Source organism: Lutjanus erythropterus, chromosome 7, assembly GCF_056507025.1.
Source record: "Lutjanus erythropterus isolate fLutEry1 chromosome 7, fLutEry1.hap2, whole genome shotgun sequence".
NCBI lineage: Eukaryota > Metazoa > Chordata > Actinopteri > Lutjaniformes > Lutjanidae > Lutjanus > Lutjanus erythropterus.
In genome coordinates this window covers 31,094,024-31,106,414 of record NC_139323.1, presented here as the reverse complement: position 1 = coordinate 31,106,414, position 12,391 = coordinate 31,094,024, and the positions used below count along the sequence as shown (strand labels likewise).

The 12,391-nt window shown below is 39.4% G+C and overlaps 1 protein-coding gene across 1 annotated transcript; it reads left to right on the top strand.

Annotated features, from left to right (window-relative positions):
- The first annotated feature begins 3,982 nt into the window (after window positions 1-3,982).
- On the top strand, window positions 3,983-10,482 carry c23h1orf87 (chromosome 23 C1orf87 homolog). Its single transcript, XM_084722279.1, has 7 exons — window positions 3,983-4,101; window positions 4,314-4,440; window positions 5,932-6,091; window positions 7,008-7,127; window positions 8,607-8,852; window positions 9,788-9,851; window positions 9,953-10,482. The coding sequence occupies exons 2-6, from the start codon at window positions 4,340-4,342 to the stop codon at window positions 9,848-9,850; spliced, it is 690 nt and encodes a 229-aa protein (XP_084578405.1). The 5' UTR covers window positions 3,983-4,101; window positions 4,314-4,339; the 3' UTR covers window position 9,851; window positions 9,953-10,482.
- Window positions 10,483-12,391: the final 1,909 nt, after the last annotated feature.

Sequence of the window (12,391 nt, the reverse complement as noted above, 5' to 3'; positions counted from 1 at the left end):
CTTTAGGACACAACTCTCTTCACAATCTTTCCAAACTCCTGAACCATGAGGTTGAAATGATGCATTTCAAATATAAAATTAAGTTGAGTGGGGTTATGCTTTGAACAAACTAGCTCAGGCAGCATATCATTTGACTTAAGGGACAGTTCACCCCAAAATCAAAAATTCATTTTGGTGTGAGTTGCAGAACTGAGCTAACAAGCGGTAAGCAGCAAAACTACTTAATTGGTAACAATAAGTAAAACTTTTCCATAAGTCATTGAAAGTTGAGGCAGAGCAGTCGGATGATATAATCCGGTTTCACCAAAATCAGTGAATAAAGTTGTTTTGTACATCAATCAGTGAGGCCCAGTAGTCAGCTCTCCGTTCCACATGGCTCATGAGCAGAGGGTTGGCCTATCAGATGAAAGCAAGCTTTTATATAGGGGGGCCTTAAAGAGAACGGAGCTAAACTGGCTTGTTTCAGACAGAGGGTGAACAAAGGAGCAGCATGAAGAGCCAGAGCATGATAAATAAGGATTTAACTGTGAATCATGCAAAGTGGAGCCCCAGATTGAAACTATGGAGCTGGATATGAGCATAATAGGAAAGTTTTGCAAAAATTCATAATGGAAAGAGTCATGAGTTTGCAGTTCGAGATGTCAACAGTTTTACAGACGTCTCTTTTATAACAGTGACCTATGGAGGAAAATGCTTTTTTGGGCCAGTGGGGAATTTTTTCATTGCAATACCAGGAGTGGCCACTGGGAAAAAAAAAAACTGGCAGAAAGGCTGAGCAGCAATGCCCTGTCCAGTTCTATTATACATCTATGGTTCAAACAGGCAACAATACCAGGCCTCTTTGGTAAAAGTTCTCTTTGACCAATCCATCCACCCTGATCTCCATCCTTCACTGAATTTCTCACTCTGCCCATATACACAAATATATAAAATTAATTTAGTAACTGTTTGACAAACTGCCCTCATACTGTTCATATTTACCCATAGGTTTATTTTAAATATTACTGAAATAAGGAATTGGCATATAAAAGATTATAAAAACTAATTGCTAATTGCAATTCTTTGTGCTCATGCTTCCCTGGACTGCTGTTAATACAACTGAGCAGCATGTGAGCTCAGACACTGTGGACATAATTTCACAGAAGCACCAGATGGGCCTTTGAGGATTCTTCTGTCAGTAAACGGGCTCTGGGTTTGGTGCTCTCTCCTCACAGCGGCAAACGTCCTACAGCTGTTTTGTTGTTGCTCGTTTGATCATCAAGATCCGGACTTTTGAGTTTGACTTTCACACTTCAGCCACAGCAGGACACTTAAAGAGCGCTCTGACGTGTAGGGACTGACAATGCCAGGAAGAACGAGCGGCCATTTCCACAGTTATTAAGACCGTTTAATAACTTAATTCCTGCAAATCAAACGGCGAGAGGCAGAGCTCCGCCGGCTGTACCTGGCGCTGAGCCAGACTCGGGCTACAGCGGTTCACCTCCTGCTTTATTCTATGAAAAGATTAGAGGGCTGCAGAACTTATTGACTCAGATTTCTCCTCCAGGTATAGAGTAATTAATGTAATTAGGCCCTCTATCTCCGCTCAGGCCTCTTATCAAAGCTGTTTCCTTATCGCTTCTGGAAATTTAATTAGAAAAATCTTTCCAATTAATGATTTTGCAAAATTAAAGTGAACTTCAAGCGGTTGATTCCCTTGTTAATTGTTGGCCAGAGGCATAAAGAGATGAGTTGGACAGCTGGACAGAGGTGGAAAGGAATAACAGTATGTACATAATTACTGTACTTAAAACTCCATAAATCATTATATTTCTATACTGACAGTGAACTGAATAACATTTGTTCTGTTGAACCCACCGTGGATTATCAACTCTGCTGCAGCTCTGCAGAGGCTTTTGGCCTTTTTCAGCTCAGTGTTTTGGTTTTGCAGCTCACTTGATGTAATCAGATTACAAATACATATCGTAAAAATGTGGATTACAGTTGCTGATTCATTATCATGGCCTCTTGTGAAACAATGCTTCACTTGGTGGAAATTTAGCTATTTTTTTGGTCTTTAAAGCAATCAGTGAATCAATCAGTAAGTTGCACACAACAAAGGAAGGAACAGCTGAACAAACCAATAACCCAAAAAACTGACATAAAACACTTTAATTGCAATGATGTATCTATTACTGATCAACCATTAAATTAATCTGCATCTGTTTTGATATTTGCTTAATCATTCTGAGTAAAGTTTTTAAAGAAAAAAGTCAAAATTCTCTGATTTCAGCTTCTTAAGTGAAGATTCTGTTGTTTCTTTACTCTTCTCTGAGTTGTGGACAAAACAAGATATTTAAGGAAGTTATCTTGGAATTTGATCAAGATTTTTCACCATTTTCTGATATTTCACGGACCAAACAACAGATACTTCTTAACTGCAGCTCTACAAACAATATATTATACAAAACAATTTTACTATTTTATATTGAGGTAACCCAAAAGTGATGGACAGTAACCAAGTTCCATTACTTTAATATTGTTTTACTTACATTAGATTACTGACTGCATTTTTTAACAGGTAATTAATAACCGTATCAGAATAACTGGAATAATTGGAGGAACCCTCCCAGCTCTGTGGATGTGTTAATGTGATAATATGTCCTGGCTCTGTCTGTCAGCTTGTTGTGGAGATCTTCTGCCCTCTAGTGGGCGAAAAATGAATAATGCAGCTTTAAGAGCAGAACTATAGCACTTGGTAAATGTAGGTAACTCTAACTTGGTAATTATGGTTATAGCACTTAACCTCATAAACTAGTCTCTCATTGTCCATGCTGACTGCTGACTGGAGGAGAAATGGAAACGTCAAGGACATCAGCATCATTTCTGAACCGTGACAACAGGTTGGAGGTTGAGCGAGTGCAAGAAATGTTTCAAACGTGACACACTGCTGCTTGGGTTGTTCACCGACACACACAGCAGGTTAGGACATCCTCACTGGGACAAACTGAAACAAGGAAGCAGTATTGTGCCTCAAATTATGGCTTGTCCTCCCACTTATATTTGATGCCTGATGTTATGACTAACTTTGAAGATTTAGATTTACATTGACAACATGAGATAAGCACATTAAATATGGATTTTGCCCAGTAAAAATAATCTATTTTTATGCCAGCGCGCTGGCAATAACTACCCAAAAATCCAAAATACATATTTTTCCTGCTGGCCTCCTGGCCTGTAGTGGCATTTATCCATCTACACTGTTCTGGTGTGAGCTGCAGAGTTTTGGAGATATCAGCTGTACAGATGTCTGTCATGTAGGGACTACTTTCTTTCTGTAGTAGAATTTACCAGAATACTACAGTCTACCAAACTACTTTATTTCTAATAGAAAAAGTTCCCACATGAAATTGCTAACAACAAGGTCTGTGGATTATCTTGACTAACCGGGTCATAATTTCTGGAAAGAGGCACTGGTGTTAAGTTTTTTAAATTTTTTTTTTTTTTTTTGCACTAGCCGAGCGCTATCTATTTCCATTATATTTGAGAGAAGGCGGACATCTCCAAAACTATGCAACTCACACCAAAAAAATCTAGATGGATAAATTGCACTATAGGGCAGAGGAAAAATATGTATTTGTAATAGGCCAAACTGTCACTATAATGTTCACTAAATAAATATTTAAAAAAAAACTGTAGCCTGACACTTTCACACCAGATGCAAATGTGCACACAGTGGAGATTTAATGGAAAAGAAACGGTAAATGTTCATAAAATGAAGGTCACATTTCTTCTTCATCTGGCATTTTGTTTCACATTTACCTGCGGGTCACTTCTCTCCTCCACCTCTGCGCACAGTTTTAATAATGCCAGCAGTCTCACAAAATGCAAAACACACACTCATAAAACACAAGTGTGACTCCCAGCCCTCTGCAGAGTGCAGTAGAGTGTCAGGCGGTGCACCTCAGGGGTGGAGACAGGGAGGTAACCATGGAGCAGAAAGAGTAAACAGGAAGCCCAACAACTCAGACACACAGTACAAGAAACAAGATCCACTTGGTCATGGAAAAGTAAACTGGCAATGAGTAAAAACTGGAGAATGCAAATGGATTAGTTGCACATGTAAGTGAAGGATCATTATACGGACAGAAATTCTCAACTAAACTGAAGAGAACCTGTTATTTTACACTGTTGGTGCTGCGCTCTGCTGTCCAGGCTTCTTGTGAAAAATTGAAGAAAAGGCGATCGCTTTAATAAAGGTTTGAGCCGCGCAGCCCTCCATCAGCCGTGTGATTGATGCCTCTCCTGCTGTCTGTCTCTGTCTCTGTCTCCAGGGAATCCCGATCACATCACCTGCATCATGGCTCAGAAAAACACGTCTGGAGCGAATTCAATCCCCAGACTTGTTGTCAAGATCGTCGGCAGCAAACAGGTCAAGCAGTTTATTGAGGAGCCACGAGGGTGGGTATAACAACAAGGCTGGTGGTGTTTATTTAGAGTCTGGATAAAATTACTCTCCTAAACTACAAAAGATTAAAGATGATTCAGCTGAGACATTTAACCCATGACATGATACCTGCTTTCAGTAATTTTTTTGTTATGTACATTTTGTACTCATGTTTTGTTTATTATTGTCCCTAGTATGTCCTCATAGTCTTCATTTTGCTCTGAGTCACTTTCAAACTGTCGATTTGAAAACACAAATTAAGTTTTTAATGCTATGTGTTATTATTAGGACGTGCAGTCAGCTGTTGACTTAAGTTTAAACAGGGAGGAGGACCCAGTGGGAGCATCCCCTGCTCCCACACCACCAACCAACACACACCATGTACACCTCCCACAGGACATTGTTGGAGGACGCTTTACATCAGTGGTTGAATATGAATATGATTTATGTAGGGGAAATAAACCAACAGGAGTTTGCTGATACTATCATGCTTAGTTTTATATCACTTAAATTAATCTTGAATATTTTTATCTTTTTTTAATCACTTGCTTTCAGGATTATTGTTAATAATCGATAATAAGGATGCGCTGAACAACCAACCAGAACTGGCCAGTTTTGGCCGGTCGCCGGTGATAATCAGGTCATGCATGCAGCAACACAGACAATAACGTCAGTCACAGTCACACACACTCAGACACATGCTTGTGTGAAGTCAGCATTTGCGATAGACTCCAAGAAGAGGACAAAGAGAAGACAGACAGTCTACAAGGAGACAAAGCAGCTGACGGTGTCACTGCCACACAACTCTGTACGCTAATGTTAGCCAGCAGCATAGCACTGCTCACAGACTGACACTTAAAACTATCTGCAAACTGCTGCATCGCGTCTGTCTTGGTTTGTTTATATCTGCTTCCACATGAGATCATGTCAAATCACGTTTTGAATGAGATCTTGTGAGTCTGTGCTCCCTCTGGTACATAATCAAGCAAATATCCTCACCAATTAAAAAAAACATGTTGGTTGCAAATGTGAGCAGCTTATTCTGACTGATATGTCAGTTTATTGTTAGGTGGCGCCCCCTAGTGGATGTAGTAAGTATGACATGAGAAGTATAAGGAATGAGAACTTACATGTATGGAGGAGGACAGGTGGATGGACATCTTTAACAAACTCAGGACTTTCACACAAGAGACCAGTGTTTGACTCTGTGAAGGGTAAAGTAAATGCAGAATTATTTAAAGTTTTGAGTAACTGAAAATTTCGTTATGGATGTGACATCACCTCTGTTGCACAAGTGATGTCACTTCCATCACATGACACGTGTTTATTGTTAAGGGATGGACAGGTTAACCAAGAGAGATGTATTTTAGTCATCTTTCTCAGAAAAAATATTGTCATATTGCCTACTGTCTGCAGGCATTTTGATTAAGATACTAAACAGGTCTGACTGTTGAGTAGAAAAGTACAAATTTAATTTTATCTTCGCATGTTCTTTCCCCAATCAGAGATTCTGCAGATTCATCAAAGACAGAGGAAAGTCCTCCAGTTGAAGCCGTACTTGATGATTTAGACGAACCTCCAGAGAAACAAGAGGTGATGGACTCTGGGTCTGACAGACAGCTGCAGAACAGAGTGGACTCTGCACTTTGGGCTGTGATCAACCAGGTATCTGTGATGTGATGTTTATAAATGTTCAGAGTAGGCCTAAACAGCTGAAAGTATTTTTTTATAATACATAATTGCAATAGGATAGTTGGAGAGAGACAGGAAAGAGGGGAAGAGTGTGAGGAGACAACACACAGGAAAGGACCAGAGGCTGGGATCGAACCTGCGGTCGCTGCAGAGTATTGGGGGCACACACTCCACCAACTGAGCGACGGGGGCTCCCCAACAAATCATATTCTCCACACGCAGGAGAACATGCTTGTTTGGTACAGAACCCACCAAAAAATCACATCATTATCATTTAAATTAAAAAAAAATGCTAAAATTATAGCACCTTTCAAAACAGAGTTGCAAATTGGTCACAGTGAAAACAGAATAAAAGTAAATTAAAACCAAAACATGAAATACAAAATAAAATTAAATAAAAATAAAATGCATTGTTCTATTTTTGCATCTGAGAAGAAAAGACAATAAAGGAATCATCCAACCAGGATGGAAAATGTCCAGTATTTCCCTCAAATAAAGTGAAGATAAGAAAGTAGAAAGGATCACAAACTGAAATACTTCACTGAAGTAACAGAACTTCAAAAAAGGAAATTAGGAATGAAGGATGGGTGAAAGAGAGAAAGAAAAGAATATATTGATCCCAAAAGCCATATTTATCTCAAGTTTTACATGTAAATGTGGACTCTGTAGAATAAGCAGAAACTCTAGCTGTCAGATAAATCTAGTTGAGAATAAAGTAGAATATTTGCCTCTGAAGTGAAGTAAAAGAAGAGTCACTAAAAATGGAAATGAAGAAACTGAAACTAAATGTACTTCATCTTACCTGTTGTTTTTAGGTCACTTTGAGGACAGAGTGTAGACACGGCTGTAGATGGAGGATTTACTTCATGGTCTTTGTGTTCCTCTGCAGGTTCCTGACAGACTGTGTGTGACGGCGCCCTCTGGTGATCGATCCAGATCCTACATTCACCCAAAGACTCAGAACAACTCTGAACCTGGAGCTGCTGAAATACTGAAGATGACAGAACAGGTTCTTCTGTAAAATATGACCTGAAAAAAACACAGTTTTCAACAGCACTTAATTATCGTTAAAATGTTATAAACAGCACACAGAAATAAGCAGATGAAAGCTGGAGCAAACAAATGCAGATTTTGACCTTTTGAAGGTCACACACCAACGAGACACAGAGCTGTCATCTCAAAGGAAAGGTCCTGTGAATAAAGAAGATGAAATTCTCTTTCTGACACATTTTGATAGATGTTTTAGGCCAGTAAAAAAATATACACGTAACAGGGATGACTGCAGAGCTTCAACTAAAATAATAACGCAGAAAAAATTCCTGTATGTAGTCTGTAATGAAATCTTTAAGTCTTAAAGGAGCTGTGTAAGACTTGCAGTGTAAAACATTCACAAATAACTCAAATCAAAAGAATGTGGAGAAATAACAGCTCTGATGTTGTGTTAAAGACATCTTTGCATTTTATTGTAGCGATATCTACTGAAGTTAGCGTGCTGACCAGCTGGCCCAAACCCCAAGACACAATAGAGAGCCGAAATCCCTCCCCTTCTGGTGGACCATCTCGGGCCTAACTACAGAAAAATTATATATGGCATTTAACAATAAGAGCCAAATATTTTTTTTTATCCCGTTTGAACTGTCTCATGAATTACACATATGATGCTTGTTAATTTAAATGACAATTTTATGAATCAAGAAGTCAAGAAAGTTGCCATTTATCTTCAAACTGTTAAAGTAAGACTTCACACCCAGAAGTCGCGTGACATCGTGACTTTCTCTCTCCGAAAGCTAACGTTAGCTGCTGAAGTTCCTTTGCTTCCTGGCTGTTTAAAGGACCAGGAGTCGCTGATCAAAACATATATAATATGATATTTAGGGGGCCGTATAACCAGGAAGTAAACCAGGAAGCTATAAAACTTTTTCAGCTTATGCGCCAGACAAGCAGCTCTCACTGGATTGAATGGACGCCATCTTTGCATTCACTATCTGGTTCATTATAATATATCTATGTACACTGGCTAACTGAGCTAACAAGCTAACAAGCTAACGGCAACTACAGTTAGTTAGTTGTTGCGGTATGAATTCGACAGGTGGCCAAAATCTTGCAGTTCTTACATGTTGCGCCTTTAAACAAATGCCACAGCCAATCATTCGCAGACAAAATTTAAAAATTTCAGAAAACTTAAAAACACATTCACCAAGGTTTTACAAAATAATGGTCTTGGCTCCTTAAATAAAGTCCTTAAAGACAACTGAGGAACATTACAGCTTCACTTTGCACTGTTGAGGATTAATTTATGATTCCAAGGACGTCACATTTTAATGAAACCTTTAAGAGGCTTTTAAGGTATAAAATAAAGTGTTTTCTATTTAAAAAAAAAAGAGGAGCTCTTTGACCCACATCACAGATTCATAATGCAGCTCTGATGTTAAACTGGACTGTTGCCACCATGACTGAAGATAAACTCACTTTTCTCTCTCTCTCTCAGGAAGGTGTGTCTGAGGACAGAGATAAGGCCGAGCTCTCTGCAGCTGTCAGAGAGGAGCTGTCTGATTGGCAGCTCTCCTCTCTGAGATCAGCAGAGGACGAAGTGGCAGCTCTCGATCTCACCTTCGGTGGGACGCTGGATCGATCTGAGATCACTCGCCTGTTCCTGAAACACGACGTTCCCCTGAAATTACCGACATTTTCTCTGCTTCTACAGATGTTTTCTGATAAAAATGACCCAGTCCAGGTAAGGCAGTGATAATAGTTCAACTGCACACACATACAAAATCATTTTTATAAATTCTTTGTTTGGTACTGAGCAGGGAAGGAATCTTGATAACTACAGGATAGATAGACATGAAAGATGCTACATAATAAAAACTCTAGCATTACCACAAAAAGGTCAAAACATCCACTTTTCCCATACTGCAATTCATGACAACATAGACCTAAAACCTGGGATATGATACGTCCTTGATGGTGTTCTGATAAACTGCATTTATTTTTTAAAACTCCATCATTTCGAGACCACAACATTATTATTTTGTTATCTCGAGAACAAAGCTTGTTTACTGTAGATAATAAGTTAAATATTTCGTTATCTCGAGATAACAAAGCTTGCTTACTCTCAATAACAAGTTAAATATTTTTTTATGAAGAACAAAGTTTTTCTTGAGAAAAAAACAGTTTCTCAAGAAAAAATAACCTGTTATCACAAGAAATCTTGCGTTATCTTGAGATAACAAAATAACTGAGAAAATAAGAAAGAAAAAAGAAAATTGCAAGTACTGCCATTCTCAGTTTCTGTAGAAGCCAATGCCACTGGATTGTGTTTAATCTTCTTTGCAACTTATCAAAACAAGAAAACTTTTTCAAAGCTGCTGTAAACCTCAAAAACTCCCATGTCATACAAACTATGTAAAATCAAAGGTGGTCTTCCTCACTCACTGACAGAGGTGCTCCTCAGCAGCACTGAGATCTGTGCTGCCACCAGTGGCCATAAATTGTATTACAACAATACGACATATTCAACTACATAACAATCATAAGAATCCACTAAAGGCTGTACATCATTTATTTTCAGAGCGACTGTTTCAGAAGTACATCATTTCATTACCTTCACCTTCCACGTTGGGGGCTGGGAAAGTTAAAGTTAGAGTTATTGACTTTGTCTTGTTCCAGATTCATTGCAGAAATCTCCTACAGTTCATAAGAAGTTCTGCGTTCCCCGAGGAACTTGAGTGAGGTAGAACCAGTTTTCAGGTGAAAGATGAAAGATGAACTAATATCAGATTCTGTATCTGCTCTCTGCACAAGAACTAAATGTTTTTTTTCACCTCTCTGCAGCTCCATTGGAGCTGAACGAGGACAAAGCTTCTTCACTGAGCGTCACATCAAGAATCTGAGCACGCTGGAAAATGATGAGGCAACACGCAGCAACAAACCAGAGCCAAAGTCATCTGGCCACAAGTCAAAGGACTACAATTATTCTAATGTTGTCTAGGGGATAATGTACAGTGAGCAGGTCATTATTGTGAAATAAGTCCCAGCGGGTGGGTTGGGGGTCCTGCCTCATCCTAAAGTGGGTTATTTCACAATAATGACCTTTGCACTGTACATTATCCTGCTTATTACATAATTATGTACCAAACTATGGATTTTAAAAAGATTTTAGTGATTTAACGAGGATTTTATCATTCGTCCTGGTCTGTTCTTCATAATAACAATCTGCTGTACATTAAAAGCAGACTTTAGAACGCTGTAATTGACCAATCAGACTCAAGTATTTAGCAAAGCCATGTAATAATGTGATAGAATTTGTTGTGCATGAGTGAGATTTGTCAGCCTATATCATATATACAGTTATTACACTACATTCATTTGGCGTGCATTTTGACTTTTTTTGACCATCTGAGCTACAACCGCCTCTTATGCCTGAACATTTGAAAAGAAACAGCAGCACTGCTTATCAACTAGTCTTAATAGTATTAATTCACACTAATATTCATTTAAATTTCAGTTCTTTAGCTCCATTGTCAGACTTTGTGTGTACATAAAGTTAGTTGGGGTGAAATGTGAAATGCAACACACACCTGCCATGTTGCAGAACACTGTACCAGGTGACACACAATAATTGACAACTGTAGGACACACCAGATGTGTCACACAGACACAGTCAAGGTAGAGCGCAAGTCTGGGGGACGAATGTGGTTCATGTGATTGGGAACATTAGTGAGATCAAGTAAAGAGGCAAAGACCCTCCCCTTCCATCAATATGAAAGATGATTCTGCATGTCAAGAAAGCTGAATTTGGTTGTAAAACTGTTCAAGACTAAAAATACATAATTTGACAGATTACACACCCAAAATTTTGCGGAGGAGTCACACTCATTTAACACTGGAGGGACTTTGTCTCTCTATATGTGTGGTGTTGTACTCGTGGATGGATGAGCCTTGGACCATGCCTCCCTTTAGGTGAAAAAATGCACTGTAAAAACAACCAGTCAGTATGTGTGTCTGAGGCAAACTCTTCATCACAGGTTAGTTAATGATATCTGAATCACATGATCATCACAGTTGCACAGGAGTAAATTCAGACAGGTGGATGTGTGGTCGTTGCGCGTTGCCACTTTTAAGGCCTGGTTCTCTTGAAAATGTTCCAGCACCATTGAGTATAAAACAACACATTATTCAGGGATGGGTGGTCTGTAATCACCTTGGTCCTAACTGATGTCCGGTCTTAGTTAAGACCAGTCTTTAGAGTGGACTTGATGCTGGTTGCACCACTTGCGCAAAGTCTTAGCTACACCTGGCCTTAGCAATGCATGTTCATGCGAATGCCCACATGGCTTTGGCTATTGCCTGGCAGTGTGCATTGCTGAGATACATTGATAATCTCCAGCTCCTAATTTGTAGCTAATAATTTTTAATTTGCTGCAACATTATGGAGAACAAGACAAGGGAATTTCACTGACACTGACATGAGAAAACTGATAGAGCTGCACATCCAGGACAAGAAAACACTCACTGCCAAGCACTCCACTGTAATAATAAATAAAAAAATTAGTCGAATTGGAGAGAAAGAACAGATGACGTACACAATATGCTCCTAACAAGGCACAAGATTTATACCTGGTCATAGTAAGAAGTTAAAGACAACAGGTGCAACTACTAGCTTGGATGGAGAACATCAAGTAACAATCGACTTGGCTTCAACCAGGCCTGGCCCTGATGGTGCAACCAGCACCAGGATCACTGCAGATGCTAAAAAAATCCTTGAAAGTACTTGAATTGTAACATTTTTGAGGTTTGAAAAGTGCTTGGATTTCTGATAAAGTGCTTGAAATTGTAATCACATTACTTTCATAAGAAACTGCTGCATGACTGAATTAGTTAAATTTTAACTTTTAAGACAAAGAAGTAAAATCCAGCCATCCATTTTCATTCAGGGTCACGTGGGCCTGGAGCCTATTCCAGCTGACACTGGGCAAGAGGCGGGGTTCACCCTGGACAAGTCGCCAGTTAATCGCAAGGCTGACACATAGAGACAAGCAACCACTCACACTCACACCTACGGGCAATTTAGAGCCACCAATTAACCTGGCATAGACTGTGGGAGGAAGCCGGAGAACCCAGAGAGAACCCACGCAGACACAGGGAGAACATGCAAACTCTGCACAGAAAAGCCCTGGATTCGAACCCAGGACCTCCTTGCTGTGAGGAAGCAGTGCAAACCACTGCACCACCGTGCCGCCCCCAAAGAAGCAAAATAAATCAGATATTTGC